Raw genomic sequence first — 26,954 nt, 5'->3', positions numbered from 1 at the left:
CTGTGTTCAAGGCACCTGACTTTCCCTGGTTCAAATCAGCAGTATCTGTGCTTTCTGCATCTAGGAAACAAGAGCAGAAAGGCACTGAAGCAAACACAGAATAAGTCATCAAATGAAAAAAGTGTTGTGGCTAAACAGATTGGAAACTTTGGTGGTTAGGGATTTCAGCTGCGTCCGGGGCTGCTACAGCTCAGTGTGTTACAACCATAACATGAATTTATTTCAGATGAGTTTCAGCCTCCCCTTTGCCAACAGAAAAGGGGTGATCAATAATGTTGACTTTTTATTCTTCTTACTCTTTTCTTAGCATTATACAACCACTTGTAACCTTATTTATTTAGGCAATAAGGCCTTTAAGGGACTTTGATCAGCCTGGCTAAAGTTTCTTCAAAGATTAACTGACGTTCTTTAAAAGTACATCAGTTTCCTCTTAAGCAGGTATTTGCTTTCCACGTAACTGGGTGTTGAGGGCTATGTAGTTATAAAGTTTGCCAGGCTCAGTTGTAGATTTCCTTAAGACATACTGCTGACATCACTGAGTCTCCTCTCAGAGTTCTCTCTCTCTCTCTCTCTCTCTTTCTCCCTCCCTCCCTCTCCTCCCTCCCTCTCTCGAGTTTCTTTATTCAGGTAATTCCAACTCAGACTTATTCCAACTTGTTTTGACTGACAGTAGGGAAGGGAGACTCTCTGAGGGTTGTGTTTTGGGTTTTTTTTGTTTGCTTTTTTTTTGTTTGTTTGTTTTTAAACCACACATGCTTTATTGAAAAGACATCCCACCTTTTATAAAAAAAGATTGTTTGACTTGTCATGACGATAACATCTAGTAAGGAATCTGAACGTTGCTCTTTTACAGGTAAGAGGTATTTGTCAAAAATGCATACATGCTTAGCAGTGCTTTGGAAACTCTGTGGAACTGAAAGCTAATGAGTACGTTCTTTTCCGATTTTCTTCTTATTTTAGTAATTTAAGGATTTAGAAACTGTCTGTAAAAGAAAAATGTTTATAAGATTATGCCTTCTTGTGAACTTTGAGATACAGGCAGTTGAGCGATGATAAAGAAAAAGCTGTCATGGTTTGGGCTTTCCACTGATGCAAGTTACTGAATCTGGGGTTTATAATGTATGTTCCTGATATTTATATGTGCTGGGGAGACGGGCAGATACTGAACCTATCTTTGTAAATGTTTGTCTGCCAGAGACTTTTTCTTATAGAAATATGTAGTGCTTTTTAAGCTTTTAGAAGCATACCTTTCAGTCAGTTCTTGTTCTTTTTTCAATGCAGAAATCAGTTTTAGTTGACACAGTGGGAAAATTTACCTAGTACTTTATACAGTCCCTGTTACCTATCTGTATAAGAAAAGATTATGTAAGTTTTCTGTGGTAGGTACAAAGAATGCAAACATGTCTGAGTTGGAGAACATTATGCATTTTCTTCCAATTTTTACATGTGTCTTCATATTACTTGTTTGCAACAGGTTTGGCTTAACCTTAGTAATCACAGTCCGAGCCTGTGGTGCAAGTTTCCCTCTGCTTCAGTGTTGCTTGGTTTTGACTCCCTTTTTATTTTCACATAGGGATCATGCTTTAAACAGATTTACAGATAAGTTCCTTTTTTCTCCATGACGTGCTGGTTGCAAAAAGGAACAAAGCTGGCTTTCCTTTGTGAACCAGGAGTATCTACATTACTTTTTAACTAACCTTGTTTCCTCACTTGCATTTGGCTGTATTGTATTTAGAGGCATTTCTAGGGTCTTTCTGATCATGGTGCCTGCATACCTATCTGCCAAGTCTATTGTCTGTGTTCTCCTGTGATATTATTACCTTCTTTAATCTTTAAAAGATTTCTTCTTTTAAAATTGAAGGGGAAAGGGGACCAATTGCTATTACAGAAATGTCTTCTTTATTTCCTTGGTTGTAAAATGTCACTATGCTCTCTGCACTCTCTAATAATTAGCTTATAGGAGGGGGGAAACAAGCCTGGAATGTAATGTAGTGCTGGTTGTACAGTAGAAACTGGCATCACTTTTGCAAAGCAGAGTGTAGACGAGACCAAAAACTTCCCCAAGAATTTCATCCCAGTAAATGAGGCATGGCCTAGAGACAAAAACAGCAGCAGATGACTTGGGCTTCAGTCTTCCAACGTACATACAATACTTTGGTCCTGTTACTTTTTATAGAATTTCAAGTGAAAACAAATAGTGCTTTTTTATCCTGGCTCCTCATGTAATGAAACAAACAAGGCATCAACCCACAGCCCTGATTGGAACTGAAATTTTTGTTTGTTCAGTTTTCATTAAGGTAGTCTGGAATATTGTTCCCTCCTCCTCTCCTGTTTCTCTCTTCTAAGACACACAGTTCACACGGACAGGCTGTATTCTTTGGGAACAGGTAGAGACCAAAGCTGTGAAGTACCAGGCGGTACTCTTGCGAGGGGCCAAGAAAAACAGAAACTTAAGTGTTTTGCATGCTGAACCTCAGAACATTTTGAAATAAATTTTGATTCACTTAGCTTCCAGGAAAAACAAAGCAGATTACGGGACAACTATTATTTTTTTTTTTTAAATGGAGGGAAAATTCTTTACTTTATTGGCTATACTGTGTATATGAAAATTAGAAAAAAACATTGGTTGGAGTATCAAACAGTTAAACTCAAACTTTTCAGTCCAAATGAATTCACTAAATGTTAAATATTCGAAAGCTACCTTCTTGTGTGGCAAGAGTGTGGCAAGCAGATCGAGGGAGGTCATCCTCCCCCTCTATTCCACCCTGGTGAGGCCCCATCTGGCATACTGTGTCCAGCTCTGGGCTCCCTGGTTCAAGAAGGACAGGGAACTGCTGGAGAGGGTGCAGAAAAGGGCTACCAAGATGATTAGGGGACTGGAACACTTCTCTTATGAAGAAAAGCTGAGGGATTTGGGTCTCTTCAGTCTTGAAAAAAGATGACTGAGGGGGATCTTATCAACACTTATAAATACTTAAAGGGTGGATGTCAGGAGGATGGGGCCAGGCTCTTTTCAGTGGTGCCTGGGGACAGGACAAGAGGTAACGGGCACAAACTTCAACACAGGAAGTTCCATCTAAACATGAGGAGGAACTTCTTTACTTTGAGGGTGCCAAAGCACTGGCACAGGCTGCCCAGAGAGGTGGTGGAGTCTCTGTCTCTGGAGACGTTCAAAACCCGCCTGGACGCGTTCCTGTGCAACCTGCTCTGGGTGACCCTGATCTGGCAGAGGGGTTGGACTAGATGATCTGCAGAGCTCCCTTCCAACCCCTACTATGCTGTGATTCTGTGATTCCTGCCAGGCAGTCCCTCATACCTTGGAATGAGAGAGCATTCATGGCTTACTTGAATGAGTTACTACAGGCTTGAGGATCATTTTAGAACTTAATGTGTTTGTATCATTAATATGGTAAACAGCTTGGCATTGAGCGTGTGCATACTCTTGGAGTAAACAGGGCACAGCTGAAAAAAGCAGCTCCCTTGTGTTGACTGTGCATGAATTGAAACGCCTGCTCATTCTATACCTATCTAGCCTGAATTTTGTGAAATACACATGGAGAGCAGCCAAGGACAGTGGATACATTACTAATTGGGCTGCAGGAAGGAAGAAAAGTACCAAGTAAGAACCATAGTACCTTTCCCTGCTCCTAAGCATATGAAATTGTCTTCGTATGACTAGCACACACTGAGGTTCACAGCAAGCTACAGGTCATGGTCAGGCAGAAAGGGAGCAAGCAACGACATGAATGCTCTAAGTATTGTCATCCTTTACTGGACAAAATAATCATTTGGACATAAAGAGGGTAGGTGTATTCTTTGGAGTAACACATCTGCAGTCATTTTTACCCACTGGGGAGAAAGGTGTTTGGCAAATTTCATCTTCCAGCAGAGCCCTTGGCAAACTGTGGGCTGCCTTTGGCAAAAGGTTGAAAACAAACTGCTGGGCCACAGGTTGGACCCAGCATGGATCTCAGGGAAGTACCATGGTGTTATGCAGCTTTCTTGTGCCTGCAGGATACTGGGAAGCCTTGCGAGCTTTTAATCACCAAGGCTTGAGAATCCCCTTGGCCTCTTTGCTGAGGAGATCTGGCTCACTTTGCAGGTGTCGGTGGTGAGCATTTGATCATTTTCACCTAGGCATTTTGTTACTTGCGAAGCTCCTTCCCTCCCTGCACTGTGCCTGCTGAGGTATGAGAGCCAGCTGCCTTTCTGTTGCCTCCCAGGAGGGTTTCTTGATTAAGAAATGTCTTTTTTCCACTTGGTTCAAAGTAGCCCCTGCAATTTGACCTTCAGGGCATACTGCATTTTATCTGGATTTTAAGGTGGAGGGAAGGTCTAAAGCTTGGGAACTGCAGCTTGGTACCTTTTAAAACCTCACTTGACTCCTTTCTGGTTTGTTTTTCTCATGGAGATTGTCAGCTGGATTTGTCCATGCTTAGGGAGCCTAGGTAAACCACCTTCTCTTTGTAAATCGAAAGTGATAAATGTAAAATAAGTTTTGACTGGAACAATAGTATAGCCTGATTAGATTAATTTAATCTCCATTGCTTTAACTGAGGTAATTCACTCTTCGTTAGATCATAGCTTGCAGGATACCTCTCTGGTTTTACATTATGAACTTTTCCTTATCTACAATTAGCACTTTTACATTGAGGCTATATGATAAAAATGTTTATCTGTTGAATAAATTACCGTAATCTGTAATCATAGAATTGTCTAGGTTGGAAAGATCATCGAGTCCAACCATTAACCTGACACTGCCAAAACCACCACTAAACCATGTCCCTAAGCACCACGTCTACCTGTCTTTTAAATACCTCCAGGGACGGCGATTCTACCACTTCCCTGGGAAGCCTGTTCCAATGTTTGATAACCCTTTCTGTGCAGAAATTTTTCCTAATATCCATCTTAAACTTTCTCTGGCACAATTTGAGGCCATTTCCTCTCGTCCTGTCGCTTGTAACTTGGAAGAAGAAATGACCCCCACCTTTCTACAACCTCCTTTCAGGTAGCTGTAGGGAGCAATAAGGTCTCCCCTCAGATGAAGAAAAAAGGGAAAAATATATTATGATCCAAATTTCCCATTTTTCTCACTAGAATTGCACCGCCTGAAAAAGCATATAATAAAATAAATGGTCACAACATTTTGACCAATAAATAAATTCTTCCTGCTTAAATGATTTTTATTTTGGTCAACAGTTTCCAAGGAAACTTGGAATCAAAAAATGTCAATCAAAAAAATGTTTCTGAATTTTTCCAACCTTGTCTGTAAAGATCCCCATAAGCGCTCCCTTGTTTTCCGCTCAGTGGTGCTCCCACTCAAAGCTGCCTACCCTTACTCCATGCCAGCTGTCCTCTTCTGAACCCCCTTCAGCCTCTCACCCAAGGAAACAGGCTGCAGTTTCCTGCTGCCTTACCCATAAATAATGTTTCCTGAAAGTTTCCTTCCTCAAACACTTCAACACCAAACCTATCAATAGTCCCCTTTCTCCACAATAAACAGCCAAACCACAACTCCATGTACTGCAGCAATGGATAAAAGGACTGAGGGAAGCCAAGAAAAGATGTGCTTTCTGTGACTTTCACAGCATTTGGGCAAGGCTGGGCTTCATTTACACACCAAAGGTATATCAGGATATGGGAGGAGGTGTTTGCGTGATACAGAGCACTTGCAATTCAGACTCATTTTCTTAGGCAAATGACAAAACATTCTTGCAACAATGCAAAAGCTTAGGATGAAAAAAAAAGAAAAAAACTTTTAAGGCAACATTTTATTTTATTACCATAATGAGTTTCATTAACTGGCACACTTGGTGGCCTCTATGGTACCTGGTAGTTGGTCTCTTAATTGTTCCCAGCTTACTGGTTTTAGATCACTCCTCTTTCCCTAAGATTAGGTAGAAAGTCAATTGTTACAAGGAACTCCGTTTATGAGTTATAAATTCACATAGCAAACATCACTTCATGGGTGCTGGCCTTCAATATGCCTGTTACCTGTTGTGAAATGTGCTACATAAAAGGTGCTGAAAGCTCTTATCAAGGCACAAAAAAGGATCAAAGACTGCAATGGCCTGCAGTGTAAAATGCTTCCACAAGACTAGAGGTGAATGAACACAATTCAGGCAAGTGTGGAAAAGCTAACAATGCCATTTTTATCTATGTATAATGGAAAAACAAAAGGCTTCAGGTCTGGTTCACGTTCACACTGTGGCCCTTTTACACTGCTATGGGAAATGCAGAAGCCAGAAGGCGTTTTTCAGCTGGTGGCGTTACACCATGAGCTCTAAATTGAGTTCTGTCTGGTTTCATTTGCGACAGCACATTTCCACAAGCAAAATTCAGAAAATTGTGCAGTACATCAGTGAGTTTTTCAGAGGTCTAAAGGTCTGTCATAGTGGCAGGAATCCTAATAATCATCTGTCTTATTTTGCTTCATACCCTTGTTCTTCTTGTGGTAATTATGCCAACACACTTCAGGCTGCAAGCTTGACTACCTGTCCTCACTACAGGTAACAACGTTATCAGTGCTTCAGCCCAAGTCTTGAGGAGTGCCTGGTATTTGAAGTTCATTTCGACTCTGTTGTATTGTTGCAGTTCTTTTAAAAACAACCCCCAAAAAACCAAACCAACAAAAAACCCCAAAAAGCTCTGTACTGAACCTTAAATATATATATTTGGAACAAAAATGTGTAAAATTTAGTGTTGATTTCTTTTTCTGTCAGCATAAAATGACCAAAGCTGTGACTTTATCATGACACAGAATAATATTTGTTGGTAGTAATTCTCCCTCCCCTATGTAAGGTCTCAGGTGATAGGTAACATAAAATCTTATTTTCAGACCATTTCTTAGTGTTTATGTGCTGAAATCCAAGAAAACATTTCAATGGAGTAATCCTAGTGGTACATCCTCCTACTGTACCTTGGTGTAGTGTTCTGCCTTTGCAGATATATCTCAGGTTTGTAAGCAGTTGAAAATGTAAGAGGAGGGCACCATGCCTTTAAATGCTACGTTACTTCTTTAGATCTTACAAATAATGATTACATAATCAAGGGAAACCTTTTGTTTCTGATTACTTTGCATGTTCTTAGGCTACATTACTTCTTTAGATCTTATAAATAATGATTACATAATCAAGGAAAAGCTTTTGTTTCTGATTGCTTTCTACGATCTTAAGAAACTTGTTAACCACCCAAGCTGTCACGTGAAGACTGACAGTGTTACAGAAGTCAATAACCTTTGTATTCTCGCTAGAAACTTTGATTTAAGCATGTTGCTAACAATACATATTATATAAGCTCAAACGTTAACATTGAAATCCGCAAAAAAGCTGGGAGGAGAACCAGATCCTCATTCCCTGGCCTCAGAAGAAAACAATGGTCAAAGTTTCAGAATTTGCTGAGTTCCTAAAACTCCAGCTGCTATTAAGAGAAATTATTTCTGATCTTCAGCTTTGCTCAGTGTAAGACAATGTGTGCCACTGAATGGCTCTGGTTTAGTCTCCTCCTCGTTTTCAACTGATTACTAGCTCCATCTTGCTGAATGGCAGGTTAGGCATGGTGAAAAGCAGAGATAGATTTGAACTGCGCTGTGAAAAGGGGAACCTTCGAAAGAAGCGGTAGTGACAAAGATGCAGGATGCAGGTTGTTTGCAGGCAGGCTCAGATGTCATTTTTTGGAGGTGCATAGGTAAAAACATCATGGATGAGGAAGCCTTTGCAGCACAAGCATGGTGAATCCGTACTTTGGTAAGGGATGTGGTGGCAGTGTATATGTTGATGACATAGACAAGCAAGCTGACCTGTGGTGGGGAGTGTCATTAGCGAGAACACATAAAACAGAGCAGACATATCCTGTATCTTGTTTTAGATTCCTAGATAGCTTCTTTTTACATAAGAACCTTGTCCATCTGCTTCAGTGCATAATTAAAAGTCTTTTACAGTAACTAAACTATAAGTGTGATGGAAAGAGTACATTATGTTGTGTAATTTTACATTGGATTCCACACTGCACAGCATCTTCTATGGGATTTAACATGAAAGGCTTCATCAGTGCAAGTCAGACTGACATGTATTTATTTAGGATATTTCAATTTAAAGTACAGAAATGTACTATGTAATTTACATATGTAAGCCTCGTGCTTCCAGGAAGAGTAGGGGTACCTTCACATACACTGGAACAGTTGATTTCCATACAAGCGATAAACTTGGCACCTCTCAGAAGTACTGACCTTGCTCTACAGGTGCAAGGATAAGAAAAATCCCAACTGCCTAAAGGTTAAAGATCTGGTCTCAGCTCATCAGGCACTGTGAGGAGATGGGTATCTCCAGGCTTTAGAGGAAGAAGAGGCAGACTCACTCTGTGGAGGTGTCCAGCTCTCTCCATTGACTCTGGTGCCTTAGTAGACTAGCCCAGACTAGACCGAAACCTTTTTGAGAACTAACGTGAACAGAGAGGAATTTCAACCTACAGAATCCAACAATTGGCATTGCAGTGCATGTACCTTTAGAAACGGCTCTGTTTGGTAGATGCTTGGCAGCCAAGTTAGAACTACTGCTTCACAGTGAGGTTTCCAGATGTCTGGTATTCACAGGCAGATTTTAAGAAAAGCATATCTCCACATTTCTTTCAGACAAAACTCACTGTTACATAAAGAAGCATCATTCTGGGTATCTCAGGTGTGTAGTAGGCAGAGACATCCTGGAAAAGGAGTGTTTTCAAGAAAACAAATCACCTGTTATCAGTGCTGATGCCGGACATAGCCTATAATCAGAACACATTATTTCTTACCATGCTGTAGGTCCTCAACATGCTTTTGAAGAGGAAAACTTTATATCTTCTCTAAATGATTTAAGATCTAACAGCAAATGAGGCATCATGCAACACAAAGGAGGAACTTGATAGGTGAACGTAATGACTAGCAGATGTTTGTTGAAGTTGTAATGTGTCTTAAAATGGGCGCATTTTCAGGATTTGGTTGGAAGCTGGTGAAGGGGGGAATTTCATGTATGTCAAATGCAAAGCTGTTGAGGAATGGCATAAGAGAAGTCTAAAACATGAAGGGAGCAAAACATCACAAGGAATAGGCATTTATGAGAAAGAGGAATGAGATGCCAACAAAGAGAAAAAGAAAGCAGAGCTATGGGGGCCAGAGCAGTAGCTGTGGAGAGGTTAGGCTGTGAGCTTTATGGGTATGAAGTAATGAAAGAGATGTTTACATTAATGAAGGGGAAAATTATGGTCAAAATAGTAGAAAGGAAATAAGATTTTTACTCCAGAAGTTTGAGTGATTTGGCCATGGGACCATGTGAACAAGAGGCCCATTGGGAAATGGTTAGTTTATAAACTGAAATTCTGGACTTGAAGAACAGGCGGATTTTGAAGACTCTGTGGCATCAAGATGCCTTCACACAAGAAGTCTGAACCATACAGCAAGTGGAGCAGAGGAAGTGCTTTCAGACAGGACATGTCCTTTCGGGAAAGACTGGGTTTGACAGCGTGTCACCAGCGCAGGGAATGAAGGGGTTTTCTGCATTGCCATTAAGCTGTCATCTGCCTGGTGGAGTCACAGTCTCTGGGACTTTCCTGTAATGGCATTATCTTAACCCTATTTGAAATACAGTGCTGCAAATTGCTATATTCATAGTCCTGCTCAGCTAGTTTTTGCAAGCACTTATCTTTAGCAATTGTCTACAAAATATGAATTCTGTTCAATAACACTAAAATAACATATAAACCTCCACTAGGTCCAGTTACACGTTTCCCACCAAGTGTGTTTTTCAATGAAAACGGAGGCTTTCTTAAATTAAATATTACAGGAAAACTACAGAAGGTTAGAGTTCAAAAAGTTTGATTTTTCCACTGAAAGAGTGATCCCTTGTGGGAGATGTAGTTGATTTCCTCACAGCCCAGTTATTCTTTATGCCTGGACTCCTCAGCCAGACTATATTTCCATTGATGTATCAAGCCTTATAACAAGGCGACAGAAAGTAATTGGGGAATGGTGGTATTTTTTGTTCTCATAAATCAGGCTGCTTGGAAAACATCAAAGTGACTTCTGAAATTCATGGCATCTGGAAAACTTACAAAAAACAAGGTAGAAGTTGCTGAATATTGTAGAATTTTAAAAATAAGTTTGCGGTATTCTGAATGTAGTTGGAAACTATTCTGAGCAGAACATGAACAATGTTCTATTCAGTCTAATTACTTCAGTGATCAAAGCTAGACCTTCCCAAGTTCCCGACTGTAAAAGATTGCGGAGCTTTTGAGATGACATAAAGGAACACTCATAAAGATAAGGTATGTGTAAATAAACAAGCAAAATAACCTCCTTTGATAATAAGGAAATGTAGTAACTTTGAAAAACAGCACGAGCTTTTTTTTCTTGTTTGGGCACATTATCGCTACATTTTTTCAGCCTGTTGCAGCGTAGCACCACGAAGCTTTTATGGAGGTTCCCAAGAAACTACAGGACAAAGAAAAATGAACAGTGAATCACACAGTTATGTCCCTAGATCCTAACAACGGGGACAGGCATTGCTTCTGCTGTGTTCTCAGAAGAGAGCATCGCACAAGCTTCACTTGTCACCAAACCAACCAGGAAACTCATGTGGTCTTTACAGTTACAGAAGACTGGGATTTTTCAGCCAAAAGTCTTATGGGCTGAAAATGCAGATTTAGGTCAGATGAAAGATATAATGAATTCACGTGAACAAGACGGAGAAGCTTAGACTGGAAAAGTCTGAAAATAATTTTGAAAAGTAAAAAAATTTCATTTTGACTTTGTGGAAACAAGATGTTGTGATCTGTCACTTCAAGCAATGTTTTGTTCCTCACCTGATTTAATTTAAATTAACACAAACATACACACACCTCTACACAAATGTCAAAGCAAAATGGAAGGTTTAGTTTTGGTTTAAACAAAGAGCACCTTCAGTCCAGAATGGCTGTTTTTTTTTTTTTTAATTTTGCCAGAAAAGTTGAAACTTTTTTTTTCATTTTTTGTTTGTTTTGATATTTTTGGTTTGGCAAGAAAATTAGAAAACATTGATGTGCACCAGTACATTCATGCTATTTCCTCCCTTTCAGAAGCCACAGACTTTGTAGCAGACTGAGGGGTCTGTGTCATGGAAATTGGCAGGGATCAAGTAATTTGGGAAAGCAATGAGGAAAACAAATATTCTTTTCCCTCTGATTCCTTGGGAGTTTATCTGGAAGACATACAATCCTGGGCTGTGTAACCTTCCAGTCAAGAAACTCAGGAAACAGCTTTTTCTTTAAAAATCTATATTTTTTATTCCAATTTTTGCAATAGAAGAGTGACAATAAGGTTCTGTACAATTATAACATTTAGTTGATGGAAAGGGTAAATAATTGACCTACCATATTTTCATTTCCATCCCCTCACAACAAAGGGATACAAAACAGCCCACATATTTAAATCCACAGGCTAATTTCAGCTTAACTTGGCAGGTGAACAGAGGCTTGAGAAATTGCGTTCCAACAGGCTTCATGAAACTAGGTGGCTCTGTAAGTCAGAGAGACTTTATTGATGCCTTCACTGAGAAGAGGAAATCAAGGGGGACCAGCCTTAACCAGGCATCAGACAATCCACGTGGAGGCAAGTGCAAGGGAAAAGGCTTTGCAGGGAGCTTGCATGGTGTTACAGCCCTGGGGTTCACCTTGGAGATGCAATAGCAGGAGGAAACAGGGCTTTGTGGGCTCCTTCCCAGTGGCCTGGTGGCTCCTGCCACCCCGTGAGCTGCAACGGCAACCCTTGTAGGAGGGAAGGGGTGGGCAGGGGTGGGAAGGTGGTCATCCTGCAGCCTCCCCTGCTGTGAGGTGACAAGAGGGGCCCTTTGCTCTCTGTCCACCTCCTTTCACCAAGATGCCCATGGCCTGAAATACCCTACCAAAGGGAGCACAGAACGACACAGCTGAAAACTATCATTTCCATTTAAAACTCCCCAAAGTTTCTCACCATTAAGCTTTGATTATTTTTTTATCCGTCTCATAAAATAACGATGCATTCAAGAGTGTTACCAAAGTGCTTCATATAAGCAGAATGGAAACACACACCAGCCAGCAGCTTATGGTACTTTTAATATATAATTATTAATTTTTAAATCTCCTTAGCACTCCACAAATACAGCTTAGAGTCCCAAGCAAGCAGTGGGGCTCAGACGCCATACATTTCCACCTGTGAGCAGGAATAGAGTATTCACACTGACGACACTAGGACTCTCTCCTGTTTCTGCTCTAAAAAAAACAGGTATAACTAAATTCTTCTGGAGGCTTTTCCTCCCTCTCTTCTACTCACTCTCCCCCTCCTTTCCCCAAAATGTGCAGAAGTGGAAAAAAGGGCATTCTTCCATTCATTGCATGGAGAGTATGAAAGCTTGGCACACAAGTGAGCTACGTACTGGAATTTGGGTGGGTCTAGGAAAAAGCACGGACTTCAGTGGAAAACATATATGGGTGTGTGTGTATGTGTGAGAAAAAGCCTTTTAAACCTTAAATTAACCACTTCCATGGATTGGTCAGGAAAAAAAAAGAAAAAAAAAGAGAAAGCTGCCCTGAAATAAAACTCTTGGGCAGTACTGAGAAAAAGCAACCCTACACCGATGTGAAAGTGTCACTGATATTTTTAATTTGTCCCTGACCACTCCAAAGAGGCGGGTGAAAGGCCCCGGTTTATACACCAGTGCAGCATTTTAACGGTTTATAGGAACCCCGTGGCCATTTCTGTCCATGCTGGGAGCCGTGGCCACCTTCCGCGAGGCTGGTGAGGAAGCAGCACCTGGCTGGGGGCAGCAGCAGGGCTGGGACGGGAACGGGGCCAGGGACGGAGATGAGGATGGGGACAGGGTGTGTGAGCCCCGAGGTGACACCAGTGGCCTCCCAGGGACTGTATTGTGACTGCGCAGTGCTTTGGCAAAGCACGAGGGGAGACTTGATTGGGTAAGGACTGTGCTCCAAGACCATAGCCGCAGGTTGTGGTTACTGGTCACTGTGGATGTGTCCGAGACTTGCCATTTGAGAAAATTATTTTGTGTCAAGATCTAGAGATTTTATTAAGGGTAAAAATGTCACAAGGGGAAACATATAAAAGAAGATGCATTCACAATTGACTCTACACATACCAAAATCTCCCACATCGATACTCTGTATTTGCAACTGCAGAGTAGGGAATGCGTCATTTATGAAAATACATAAACCATGAAGTAATATTTTAAATAATAAAAATGAACCTATGATTTCTATGTAAATGTATATATATGTTTGCCTGTGAAATATCACATGTCCTGATTTTACTGGGCACTATTGAACTTTCTTTCCAGCATTTAAAAGTTTTAACGTTTTGTTTTTGTTAAGTAGCTACCAAATATTTGTTTGAGATCAAGTAGGACTTGCTTTCTGTTTATCAGACCTGACAATCAAGGGAAATGGGTGCTTGGTGCAATTTGAAACCTTTGTAGTGCAGAGAAAACACAATAGGAATGAACATTTTTGAAGCTGTTGTGTCCCTCAAAGAGAATACTGGCCACACTTACTCTGTAATTCTCAGTAAAGTAATTAATTATCAAAAAAAGAGTAAGTAATCTATATGGGTATCTGCTACGCCAGTAGCATCAACTGTGCTTTGGCTAAGAGAGAAAGACATCCAATTTAAAAATCATAAGGTTTGGCTGAGGGAAGTGGATACGTTGTCTCACAGGCTGCATTTTGCTAGCATGAAAGAAGAGTCACTTTTTGAAAACATTTTTCACAGCATGAACTTGTTCACACAGGTAGAGCAATTCTTCATAACCAAATAACTTCCTGAGAAAATCAGCTTGTAACAAGTTTTAAGATGAAACCATGACAAACCCATCCTTCTTTCTTGGAAATGTGCTTTGCAGTATTGCAAAAATCACAAGGCCAAGTTCACTGGTATGTCCTGGCTATGCAGAGAAGCAATAAATTTGGCTTAATTAGCCAGCTACTCTGCATTTATTGTTACTCTGCCTAGATGAAGCAGCACAAATCAGCTACACCATAAAGGTAAGAGTGACCCAGAAACTGCCACAGAGGAAAAGCTTTACTACCATAACAGGGTCCATCTTCCTGCTGGGTCAAGGTGTGCTATTTCCCCAGTTAGATTTGATTCTGTCTAAATTAGACACTAGATAACAAAAGGTTACAAATATACAGACCTTTAAATAAAATGCTTTTTCCCCTTGCCAGTTTCCTTGCCTTTTGCAGCCCTGCCATTATTTTCAATACTGTTTAGGTTTTTACATATTTAAAAGGTGCAGATTTCTTTTTTGTGTGTGGAAAATTCTTTCCATAGACTGCTATTTCAGTTTTGAGATTTAATGACTTCATAGAGTTGGAAAACTATAAACATGTTTATTTCAGCAGTGTTTGCGAATGGGTACATGCCGTGGGATAATTGTGGGGTACTAAGGTCATTCCTCCGCCAGCGTAATGTCTTGTGGTATGGGCTAACTAAAGGCATGTTGTGGTTTACGGGAAATGCAGCTTTCATATGGTGAGAGCACATTAAAAAGTGTGCCACAGCAGAAGCCTGACACCCTGCAGGGAGCCTCACCTCACGGCCACACCTACACCGAGCTATGAGAGCCCCGCTGTGCAATGACTAATTAAAAAACGAAACCCAACTTGACTGGGGTACAGTGCATGCATCATGCGATGAATTGGCATCACAAATGGTAATTAAAAAGAGAGCTGCTGAGCCACTGGATGTATTCATACTGTACAGTTGACATACAGCTAGGAGTTAATGCCCCTGCTCGTCAGGCTGAGACAAGGCTGGTGCTGGGATCTGGTGTCCAATGTTGAGTTTGATGCTCGGGGTGTTTGTAGCCCGAGAAAAGGAAGAGGCAAAACCCACTCTAAACGATTTGAAATATCCCCCTGCTGCCTGACAAGTATTTCTCATGCACCAGCCATGGTAGCTGAGAAACAGGGAGAAGAAGTGGCCCTGGGGAGGCAGACTGCAGACGTTTTAGCCAGCTTTTGTGAACTATCAGGAAAAGTGCTAACTTTTCTCTCTGCCTCTTGCATAACCATGACTAGGCACATTTACTGTTCATTTTCAGCCACCTGCTGACAATTTAAATTAAAAATCTAGAGTAAGTGTCTGGTTTTGGGGTTGTTCGCTTGTTTGTTTTTAAATGAAACCAGATTTTTATTAGACCAAGAAATGAATTTGGAGGAAAAAGTAAACAAACAAGAAAAGAAACCAGGCAAACTTTCTGTTCCACCAACCATTCTTCAGGTCTGAAACAAAAGCGGCAAGTTACAAAGCAACTGCACATTGGCAAAACAGGTGCTCTGAGTTTAACTTTATTATTATTACTATTATTCAGTGTTAGGGTAGGTGTCTGCCAGCTTGTGAAGTGATGGGTGAGTTCTGGGGAGGTTGAAAACAAGGGGCTGTCCTTTACCTGCTGTGAAAGAAGGGAAAACAAGGACACAGCCAACCTATGGTGAGCAGGGAACGACAGGCCCAGCAAATTTAGTCAGCAGCCCAGGCCAGTACATTTGTGCTCTGCACTGACCTGGGAGGGGACTCGTGTTCCAAGGAACTTTGTCGGACTTAAAACCTGAGAGGTAGATGGGTTTAGACTCGTTATTTTCTGTATCATTATAAAAGCCATCCCCATGTGACTAAAATACTAGAAAGAAACACAGTCATCCCTCCGTTGTTACAGAAGCATGAAACTGTCTTGGCACATAAGCTCATGCGGTCGCATTATAGCCAGGTGATTTATACCAGGCAGTATATAAATAAGCATAAAGAGAGGTAAAATATGCCTCTGGGCAAAAAACTCAACCACCTTGAGCTCTGGCCTTGAAATCAGAGAAAAGAGCAGTGTAGTCTCTCCAGGTGCCTTTGCCCGGCCCTGGGAGCTGTGCTCCAGTGAGGTGGCCTGTCCTCGCACTGGGACAGGGAAAGCAGTGGGAGCTGTGTGAAAGCATGCTCTCACAGCGGCCGGAGCAGCTGGCTGGAGAAGGGCCCGTTCCCAAAAAAGGAATTAAGTACTTAAGTAGGACTTAGGTAGGCCTTCGTTGACTAAGTGAAAAACTATTTTGCAGAAAATCCCTGCCCCAGCTTCTGTTTTGTGCTGGAAGGGCTCGACACGTACAGGTGTCTCCATTTCTGACCGTCATTTTGTTGGACGCCCAACAGCTCTGCGTTTGGGCATGCCGCAAAGCACCCTATAAGATACCAAACGGATTAGTTTATCTCGTGTCTAAGCAAGAAGAGCCAGAAATAAGGCATTCCTTGGCTTGTCTTCAACCATCTCCCAACGTACCCCCTTCTCTACTTCTCCACCTCCCTCCTCCAGTGTCTGAGGTGATTTGTTCCCACAGTTCCACCCTTGCAGGGGAATTCATTGATAAGGAAGTGGAGAGATGGGGAGGGGGGACTCTGCACTTCCTAATGAAGATGCATCACTGTATGGATGAGAATTTATAAGGCCAGAAAGCAAGAAGGTATCAACATTACTCTATGGCCAAGCTGTTAGGGTGCTCAGCTGGCCATGGAGATTGTGGGCTTCAGTCTCTGCACCAAGAATTGCTTATGCGTTTACAGTCTGGCTTCCTGAGGGAAAAGACACCAAAACTGTCTTAACATGGATGCAGAAGCATCCCAAAACCATATTTTCTTCTCTTTGATTTTGGAAATAGCTATATTGTTTTGGCTGATCATTAAGTAAACAAATTAATAAAAAAGTGTGTTCACTTGAGGAAAACCTCAGCCCAAAGTGTTGAAGCCTTGTAAAATTTGAAACCATTGAAAACAGGGTCATATAATGGAGAGGTCAGGAATAGGTGCTGTGAACCTATGGTAAGATACTCGCAGAACATAAACCAGTGTGCAGTCTTGTGAAAAACAGCTCTGCTGCCACAGCTACAAGCTTCTCTGGTGTTGGCCTAAGACAACTAATTTGGATCTTTTGATTCACAGAGAGTGGGAAAGAGGAGAGGAATGGGATACCAAGCAAAATGGTGGAAAACAGGACAATGAGAGGTACCCTCATGAAAAAGAGAAATACCATAGGGAGAAAGAAGGGCAGGATGTAGCTACTGAAACCCTCAAAGGCATCCTAGAAGGGAAGAGTGAAGAAATAGTGGCAGTGACTGCAAAACAGGATAACAGAAGGCGTTAAGCTCTCTGAAGGTCTAGTCCTGGCCTTAGTATTGACTGCTAATGTTGATGGGGCTAGGACAACACTCCCATCCTCCCTTAGCTCAGTTCTTTCTCTGTGGTGTTGCTGAGATATTTGCCTGTGCCAGAGGCCTACTGTGAGGGGTCACTAAAGTTCCTACAGCAGGTCAAAGATGTCAATGAAAGTGGAAGTACAGGGTATGAGCTTGACAAGCACAATGCAACAAAAATGTCCCTTTCAGCCTTGGAGAATACTTCTGGCACCCGGCTCCCCAGAAACAGAAAGGACAGGCTCTCGAGAGTCTGTTCAGACTTGCCTGTGTAGAAAGAGCCAGCTAAGGTTTGCACAGAAAGAACAAGGAAAGGGTTAGTGGGTGGGAAAAGCATCATAGCAGAGGCAGGTTTTGAATGCTTAATTGTGCTAATGAAGTGTTTGAAACTAAAAAGAGTTTGAAGCAACAATACGCCAGCAAGGGAGACATTCAAAAGTATTGAATGTTGCACTGCTGAAGGAAAGCCATTTGTAAAAATAAAAGAACAGAACGGGTTTCTGGGGAACCTTTCTGTCTTTTCCAGCAGTGTTATATAAACCGTATTACCAAACACAAAAAGGAGAGTTTCAGAAACTGATCAGCTTACTTCTCTCTGAAAGAAGACTTTAGTGTAGGTGAAGGTTCCTGGACTGAAGGCTCTGCACGGCCAAGTCCCCTGTTCATCCACAGAGCTCAGTGTAAAGGCTGGAAGGTGGGTTTTTGGAAGGGCGAATGGCCCACTTGCAGTGTGTTAGCAGTTCAGACGCTAGTGGTAGGTGCTTTTTCTCCACTTGGAGGCCTGATCCAGAGACCTGGGAAATCACTGGGAGCTTCCCCATTAACCTCAATAAGCTTTGAGTCATCTGTTGCCTTCTCTCTGCCTGCTTGGTTGTTTTCCTATTTGCTTGCATCAGTATAGTTTCCAAGGCGCGTCTATGTAAACCAGTAGTTAATGCGAAGCCTTACATCCCCTGCCCTTGGAAGGAACAAGATTCCTGTACAAATCTCCCTCAGAAACAATGCACCGTGAGACTTCTCCAGCTTTAATTCATCTTTCATGGCCAGACGTCAGGCAGGTGGCCTGGGAGAGACAAAGATGGATTTGGGTTTTCACTTTCTTCATTCTGCTCTGTAAATGGTTGCTCTGGCCCTGCCTGAAGTAATGAAAAACACACCGCCGGCTCCCCCACTGCCCCCCTCGCCCCCACCTCTGGCACAGTCAGTTCCGCAGCCCCCGGGCACCACCCTGCCCTCAGGCTCGGCCGTGCCTCTGCTGTTATCTGCTCCAGGGTGCCCGAGCACGGGGAGAGTCACCATTCCCAGGGCTGCCCTGTGCTGATGGGTGGCTCTAGGGAAGGATGGGGGAGCTAAAGGCACAGCTGTGGGAACTGATTTTGACTTGATTGGGTATTTACAGTTCTCTTGGCCCAGTACTTCTGTGGAAGAAAATAAAAAGGTGTTAATTTAGTTTTTAAAGGCAGCATCTTTCACAACATGAGTGCCTGCCAGCCTGCCTATCACCACTCTCAGCGCTGATCAGTCCTAGCGCTGAAGGACTCTTTTATGAAGTCCAGGGTAGCAGCTGGTGGCGGAGGTGAAGCATCCTTTTGCAATCACCGCTTCCCTCCCTCTACCTCAGATCTCTCCTTTTGTATTCCATAACTCAGCTACAGAAGAGGATTTTGCTGGTTGACAATTGCGCGGCATAACCTGGTGCGTAGCCCAAAAGGAGGAGGGTGTTCATGCTAGACAGAGCACTGAGAATTCAGGAGGGACTTTTATAACCTACTGAACCACACCAGACCTAGGAAAGATCTAAAGATTATGTAGTTCTTTTCAATGTTTTCTTAGCTCACCCCTGCTTTTTTTTTTTTTTTTTTAATGCCAAGCCTGCTAGTGGTTTATGCTGGTTGAAAATACAGTTCAAGTTTTGCCCCTGTATCAGAGTGGCAGTGAAGCGTGCGTGAGGGTTTGTTCAAGTGGCAAAGCATATCTGATTTGAGAAAAAGCAAACAGCCGAGGCCATTCGAACAAGTCATGCTCCTGTACACTTTTAATCAGTTGTGTCTGCCAAAAGAGATCTTGCACAAGCAAATCTGGCTTCATGTAACAGGAACATTTTTGCGTGCATGCGAGCTGGCTTCGACTTCTAGATAATGTGGTCTCTGGAAGCAGTGTTAATGTGCTTGTTATATCCCTGGCTGCTGGAATTACCTTAATATCAAGGTATTCATGGTTGGTGGTTTGGTATGTAGCTCTACGTTTTATTGACTTTGTCTGCACTAAACTTCCTTACCAGCATGTGCTCTGATGGGGAGTCTCCTTTGGCTGTTCCAAAGGGCTGGTGAGGAAAAGAGGTAATTCATAGGACATTAGAGTGCTAGACAAGTCTGAGACGATTTCATTTTCTTCCTCTTTAAGTATCTGTTTCCTTCAGTTCCCTTTTATTTGTGGCTACGGCTTGAGTAGGGTGTTTTTTACAGTAATAGAAAATACTTTATTAGTGTAAAATCAGTTAGCTAAGGGACAGCAGGCGTTCATTTAATTTAAAAATGTATACTGCTATTATTATACAGTCTTGTTTGCTTATATTAACTTACTGTGGTAGACATGCTTTCTGATTTAAAGGGAAAGGAGTAGAAACCAAACAAAACAAACCATTTTGTCTGAGGTGCTGAGGATGGCTGTCGGGGGTAGAGTTTCTGAGGCGCCTATATAAGGTATAAGACGGGAAGTAGTAATGCAGGTGTTATAACACAGCTTTTATACATACGGACACCCACAAATCATTTATTGTGGGATATTGTACTGGTTACTGCACTCAGGAAGCAGTGGGGAGGTGGAGGGCAGGGGACAACCCTCCTCTGAAGCCCAGATTTGTTCCACTGTTGGTTTCATCAGAGTTTCTTCCCCCAAGTGACTGCTGCTGGCTGCTGCCAGTGATAAGGGAGGGAAGCAGAAGCAGCACTGCTCCGAGGCAGCATGACAGAGCCTCTCTTCCCGCATCAGTATTTTTGCAGGGAAAGGAAACCAAGATGAATTTCCCTGGAGAGGAAAAGAGCACTAGAGGAATTCAGGATCACACAGGAAAAAGTGATGTAAGAGAAAAAAAAATAGGAAGCAAATCAACATAAAAAAATACCCTACCACCAAAAAAAGCACCAGAAATTGGCTGGGATCCATTTCAGGAAATCACTGTAAAGCTGAGTAATTTTGTCACATACAGAAATACAAATCAAGGGAGGACAGAAAAGATGACAGGGGAGCTCTGATACAGCCTCTTTCTTCTATGGCAGACTCCAAAACTAACGGCTCTGCCATGCTGACCTCACATGTGGAGATCAACTTTACACATGGGGACAGCAGAGAGACATAGTGAGAAACGACTTCGGTTGTGAGTTGAAACACAGTCTGGAGCGTGCCAGACATTGCCTAGGGCTTCAGCGAAGCTTTATTTCTCAGGTTAAGCCTGAAATGGCAAATTTTGCAGCTGTCTCACTGTTGGCATAGCCCAGGGAAGACATTGTGCCTTGCAACTAGCTTCCTACCTTCCGTCTTGTGCAGGGAACTCTTCTGCTACGGCATTTCGCTATGCTGGTGATGTTAGGTGTCCTGCACCAGGTCTGGGAACATGGCAGTCTGCAGCGTCAGGATTTTGTCTGGTCAGGGCTCCCAGACAGGGAACAAATTATTTCAGGGCAGAGCAGAGGCAGGGGCCAGAACTCGTACATACCCCTTGTGTGGGTTGAAACTGTGTCCCTGGCAGGTGCTGCAGATGCATACGGTGCAGCGTACGCATGCCAAGCCTGGCAGATGAAGGACATATCAGAGTCACAGTGCATGTTGGGCAGAGCTGCTCTGCACAGCGTGCCCAGTGCATCCCAAACATGCCAGATTTACTACACGTATGCTGACCACTTGTGCAGAAGCCAGTGTTTCTTGGGCATGGTACAGCCATGGTGAGCGTGTTGTGCCGAGCGTCCACGCGCCCCTTGCCTTGGGCCACCCCTGACCCTGACCAGGTAAGTCTGCTGTTTGCTGAGCCCACAAGCCCTGTCCCTGCCCCACCAGCTCAAGCCCACCAGCTGGAGCACTGAGGAGGGAAGGTGGAGCCTTGGCCGTCTCCATCCTCGTGGCCTCCGAAGGAGGAGGAGCCGGCAGCCCTGGGGAGCTGCTCCCAGGAGCAGGCGTCCAGGTAGGCTGAGCAGGGGGATGAGATGGGAACGTGTCCCTGGCGCTGGATTGGAAAGGACAGCTATCTCCTGACCTAGCAATTTGTGGCAGGGAAATTTGTTCTGACAATGTAATGTTTGTGCCTGGAAGTAATGGCTAAGGGAAACTGTGCTTGAGAGGAAGAGATGTTCTTATTTTGGGACAGATTTTTGCACACATTTATATCCACAGCTTATCCAGGGTGAGGCTTGGTGTGGGGAATGGAGCCTCTTCACTAAGTGGTATGCATTTTCCTAAAAGGTTTCCCATTAGAGGTTGCATGTATTTACTGTGCACTGACAGTAGGGCTTGATTTTGAGTTTGCCTAAAGAGCAGTTGCATGTATGCTCCTTCCCACCCCCACCCCCCCATTTCCTCCCGTTGTTCTTTTTCAGATCACTTGAAGGTTTTTTCCTGTTTATTATCCGGACATGCTGCGTACTGTGTGTTGATTTGACTGTCACATAAGGAATCTCCTACTGGGATCACTGATGCCTTCCTTTCTTATATATGTACATGTGTGTATGGCAATGGCTCCTAAGCTACGGAAGAGAATGTTGGTGATTAAACCAAAACTGGTATGAGCTACAGGTGTTAATGGGAGTTAAGTTTCATTACCCTTTCCCAGAATATCTGCAACAGTGTGATGGGTATAGTTGTAAACAAAAATGCTCCTTAATTGACATAACAGGAAAGGTACTTCAGTGAGCAATTATGCTGATGTCCTGGACTGGCACATGTGTGTACCACAAATATATCTTGTACTTCCTGCAAAATGCTTTTAAGTAGCTATAAGGAAGACGATCTTTTTTTTTTTTTTTTTTTTTTGGTGGTTCAAGAAAACGAATCACTTACTTAAGGCTCTTTTTGAGGAAAACAATGGAACAAAACAATGCTTTTTGTATGACCTGCCAAAGCACAAAGGATGCATGGGATGTTTTTTTTCTTTGTTGTTTTTGTCAGCAGGAAGTTTTGTTGTTGGAAACGACTATAACATGCACTGTCCTTGCTCTACGTAATCACTGTCTGGTCCTGCAAGCCGGGTCTTGTTACTTGCCTCATCAAACTGGCACAGGCACCGTTCTCCACTCTGTGGGCTTTGTTCAGTCCCGAGTGTCCGCACACTTACTCTCCATCCGGACTGATGCACAGTAAACAAACTTCAGGAGTCGGGTGGTCCAATGATTGCTGGGTTCGCGCAGGTCAGGGCCCACGGCTAGAATGCTGACTTCATGAATTGCCTCCTTTTTTTTTTTTTTTTTTTTTTCCTTAGGCGGCTTAAAATCGGAGTGCTGTACAGTGCAAACAGCTTCGAAGCATTTTCAGGTGTAAATATTCCTTTCCAAAACTCGACTTTGATGTGTTCAGGTCTGCTTTGTTTCCCTCTAGATTAGATGTAGGCTTGTAACAAAGAGCCAGAGCCAGATCCGATTGAGTAAATCACTTGTGGAAGTTAATTGTTCACAGTGAAAGCTGGTCTGGCTCATTTTGCCTCCGTCGCAGGAAGAGACAGAGGTGGTGTGCTGGATCTCCGTTCTAAACCAAGCATTGACGCGACTATAATTTTGATCAGATGTCTCTCTTCAGGGCTTTAAAGAAAACCTGCTCAGTAATCAAAAAGAGCCTCTTCTCTAGAGAAACGTAAGAAAAAAAATTTAATGCATTTTACAGAAATAAAATACTAATATAAAATTTCAGCTTGGTCAAATTTCTTTTGCAGGCTATCATAAAAAAGAAACTTACTTCTCCATATTTGGCAGTCACCATAATCAAAGAATGATTTTTTTTTTTGGAAAAAAAAAAGAATATAAAATTATTTGTAATGTCAGATATTGTATGATGGTAACTTTATATTCCAACTGTTTTTATTCACTGCTGCTGTGTTTAGATTATGTTTGTGCCTTCTCTTCATCAACATTTTCAAATGCTTTTTAGAATCAGCCATGTGCTTTGATTTCATTGAGTAACAGCCTTCTTTTATTCTCTCCTTAGGACTGAAGCAGTGAGAATGGAAACCACAAAGATTAATATGTCTCGCATACCGCTGGTTAACGGAGGCATCGACACTGCCATGCTCAAGGCACACAAACCCCGTGTGATGTCCAAAAGCGGTCACAGCAATGTGCGGATAGACAAAGTCGATGGCATTTACCTACTCTACCTGCAAGATTTGTGGACTACAGTCATAGACATGAAGTGGAGGTACAAACTCACCTTATTTGCTGCTACTTTTGTTATGACCTGGTTCCTCTTTGGAGTTATCTACTATGCCATTGCATTCCTTCATGGTGATTTAGAAATAAACAAATTCACCCCAAAGCGCGAGCCGTGTGTCAAGAACGTAGACTCTCTAACTGGGGCATTCCTCTTCTCCCTGGAGTCACAGACAACCATTGGCTATGGATTTCGTTTCATTACAGAGGAGTGTCCTCATGCCATTTTCTTACTTGTGGCCCAACTGGTAATCACCACCTTGATTGAAATCTTCATCACGGGTACCTTTCTGGCCAAAATTGCAAGACCTAAAAAAAGGGCAGAGACTATTAAATTCAGCCACTGTGCCGTCATTACAAAACACAATGGAGAACTTTGCCTGGTGATCAGAGTAGCAAATATGAGGAAAAGCCTTCTGATACAGTGTCAGCTGTCTGGGAAGCTTCTTCAGACGTATGAAACCAAAGAAGGGGAGCGGATCCTGCTGAATCAAGCCAGTGTCAAGTTCAATGTTGACTCCTCTTCAGAGAGTCCATTTCTCATTTTGCCTTTAACCTTCTACCATATTTTGGATGAAAGCAGCCCTTTGAGAGATCTCACACCTCAGAATCTCAAGGAGAAGGACTTCGAGCTTGTGGTGCTTCTGAATGCCACGGTGGAGTCCACCAGTGCTGTCTGCCAAAGCAGGACTTCCTACATCCCCGAGGAGATCCACTGGGGCTACGAGTTCGTGCCTGTGGTTTCTCTCTCTCCAAATGGAAAGTACGTTGCGGATTTCAGTCAGTTTGAGAAGATTAGGAGAAGCACAGATTCTACTTTTTATAGTATGGACTCTGAAAAACAAAAATTAGAGGAGAAATACAGGCAGGAGGATCAAAGAGAGAGGGAACTGAGAACGATGTTGTTACAGCAGAGCAATGTTTGAATGCACAAACTATTTTGATTAATCCCTTTTGCAAACTGAAAAAACATACTCTCTGTGCTGTATGTCTGCTATGAAACCAGCAGTGAAGTTATTTTCAGCAAATAGCTTTGGTGTAGAGTAAACCTATCCCTTTGTTTGGCTGAATTGTTAATCAAGTATTTTGTAATTAGGCAGGATTTCTTTGTTCATGATCTTGACTTAGCAAAGTTGGATTTTTATTAAGTCTCTGCCTTATACCACCACTAAAAGCAGACACACCACTTTCCGTTTGGAAAGTGAAACTGGATGCACTGTGCTGATTCCTTCACATATTTATTTGACATGGTTTTACTGTGAACCTGCATTCACAGAGGCAGCACACCGTACTGCTAGAAGAAAATACGCTCCTTTAAAATATGTATATTTAAAATGGATATTCTTGTACCAGCTGGTGCCTTCACAGGGATTCCTGGCACTGAAAGTAAGTTGATTGGAGAGACAAATGGTTGGATGTGGGAACAGCCTGCAGGGAATTGATAAACTCCTTCTTAAATCTTGAAGGAGGGTGACAGAGCAGTCGCGCTGGGTGGTGAGGAAGGGAGCTTGCTTTCTGTGTCGGCCACTCAGAGCTTCTTTTGTGACCACTCACTTTTTTAACCTTGCTAATGACTGATTTATGTATAATAGCAAAAAGGGGAGATGAGGGCAAGCTACACAGAATTGTAACTGTAATCAACTAAGGTTACAGCTGGCTTTGAGACACCTGTTTTCTATCCAATGTAAATAGTTTGTAATAGCAGCATAACAAAACATTTCTACAGATTGCTTGCTTTGCTATGGACCATATTTAATTTTGGTTAAAAGAAAGCTGTATAATGTCTGTAGACAATATTTACTTTTTCTGGCAGCAGTAAAGTACAAGCATTCCTTTCATGGATTTCATTTTTGGTCTTTTAAAACCATTCCATTAATAAAGGAATTTAATTTGAGCAGCTCCTGATCTCTTTGTGGCACGGGGAGAGGGTGTGGTACCTCGGAGATGTTGAAAGAGCCGAGTGCTTGGTGCAGGCAGTGGCATCCAGCACACAACCCAGGGACTCAGCAGATCACTGAAGCGGTCAGATTATGAGTAGCAAACCAGGTAGCAGTGCTGTCCACGTAGCATGCCGATTATACAGAAGTCGACTTTCTAATGGGACTTATTTCTGACTCATATCAATATCTTTGGCAGCTTTCTGAGTTCTAGAGATTTTGCTCCTCTAAAGCTTTGGCAAGGAAAAGCTGTATTAAGTACGAGTTTTGGGTCTGTGGGCCAGGTCTTGGACTGAGAGCCACCAAGGCCTGCAGTGAAGAAAAGACTTTTGGCACCATTAACTTACTGTTACTGTGCTTAGCTTCCCAGCACTGTGTGGCCCAGTGGAATGCAGTCCTGCAGTCTGCCATAAAATATTCTACACAATAAATCAATCTAGCTTGTTGCCTAAAGAGGCATGCAACAAGTTGAGCACAGAGATGCCTGTGGCACCAAGAATGAACGTCAAGAAGGGAGTGCACGCTGTGGGGGATGGGAATGATAAGGGGGTGCATGACAGGCTTAAAACTGCTCATTTATGCAAATGGTTAGCTCTCCTGTGAGAGAAGCCAGAGATCCAAGTCCCTGCCTGAAGAGAGAAACTTACTTAATCCAAGAAGGTTCCCTACCCACTACTCAAACTATTTTCTCAATCTTGTTTGAGAACCTCAAGTTTGAGGTTTCTCAAGTTTGAGGTTTCTCAAACTATTGTAATTGCAGGGCTCACCTAGCATTTAGGAAAGCATTTCCAGGTGGTACTATGCTGTGTTGTCACAGAGGTTTTCATTTGCAGACACGTATAGAGGATGTTAATGTTTAAATTATTGATCGTTAACTTTCAATTTTCCTCCATTTTCTCTGCTTGCTTGTTTCATTGCAAGGAAGCACGTGTGCTCCATGACTTTTTTCAGTCACTTTGTAGACCTGATGTCCATGTCCTACAATTCAAAGAACACTGCTTTGGGGTGCTGAGGTGAAAGTGCGCAGGTGTCTTAATCCTTCTTCTGTCAAGCCCTAGCCTCCATGTGCTGATAATCAAACATATGCTCCAATTCTTTCTTATCTGGATAAGGGCTCTAATCATTCCTAAAGTCAATGTCTCAGCTGTGTATTGACTGTAAAACAGTTTCATCAACTACAAGTGAGCTAATTCTTCTCCAGAAATACCTGACAATGAACCGAACCCCTTCCTCCCATTCCCTTCCCATCCCTGGAAATAAAGAGAAACATGTCAATTTGTATCGTTCAGATGAGCGCTCCATCCATTTCAATAAACTTGTTTGTTATTGCACTTTCTTGCTTATATCTTAAGAAATTGTAGTGTGTTGAGACCTGCAGGGG

At 42.4% G+C, this 26,954-nt stretch overlaps 1 protein-coding gene across 8 annotated transcripts; it reads left to right on the top strand.

The window, feature by feature from the left end:
* The first annotated feature begins 442 nt into the window (after positions 1–442).
* On the top strand, positions 443–25,530 carry KCNJ15 (potassium inwardly rectifying channel subfamily J member 15). 8 transcript variants are annotated; one of them, XM_063345486.1, is made up of 4 exons: positions 443–627; positions 21,819–22,001; positions 22,927–23,064; positions 23,416–25,530. In XM_063345486.1, exons 3-4 carry the CDS (start codon positions 22,997–22,999, stop codon positions 24,560–24,562), a joined length of 1,215 nt encoding a protein of 404 aa, XP_063201556.1. In that variant the 5' UTR covers positions 443–627; positions 21,819–22,001; positions 22,927–22,996; the 3' UTR covers positions 24,563–25,530. The 8 variants fall into 8 exon arrangements, with proteins under 8 accessions (XP_063201556.1, XP_063201586.1, XP_063201547.1 ...); XM_063345516.1 differs by having other exon boundaries at positions 443–853; positions 23,011–23,064; XM_063345477.1 differs by having other exon boundaries at positions 443–853.
* Positions 25,531–26,954: the final 1,424 nt, after the last annotated feature.

This window comes from Chroicocephalus ridibundus, chromosome 1, assembly GCF_963924245.1.
Source record: "Chroicocephalus ridibundus chromosome 1, bChrRid1.1, whole genome shotgun sequence".
Classification (NCBI taxonomy): Eukaryota; Metazoa; Chordata; class Aves; order Charadriiformes; family Laridae; genus Chroicocephalus; species Chroicocephalus ridibundus.
Note: the sequence above shows the minus strand (reverse complement) of the source record. Positions and strands in the feature narration are given on the sequence as shown.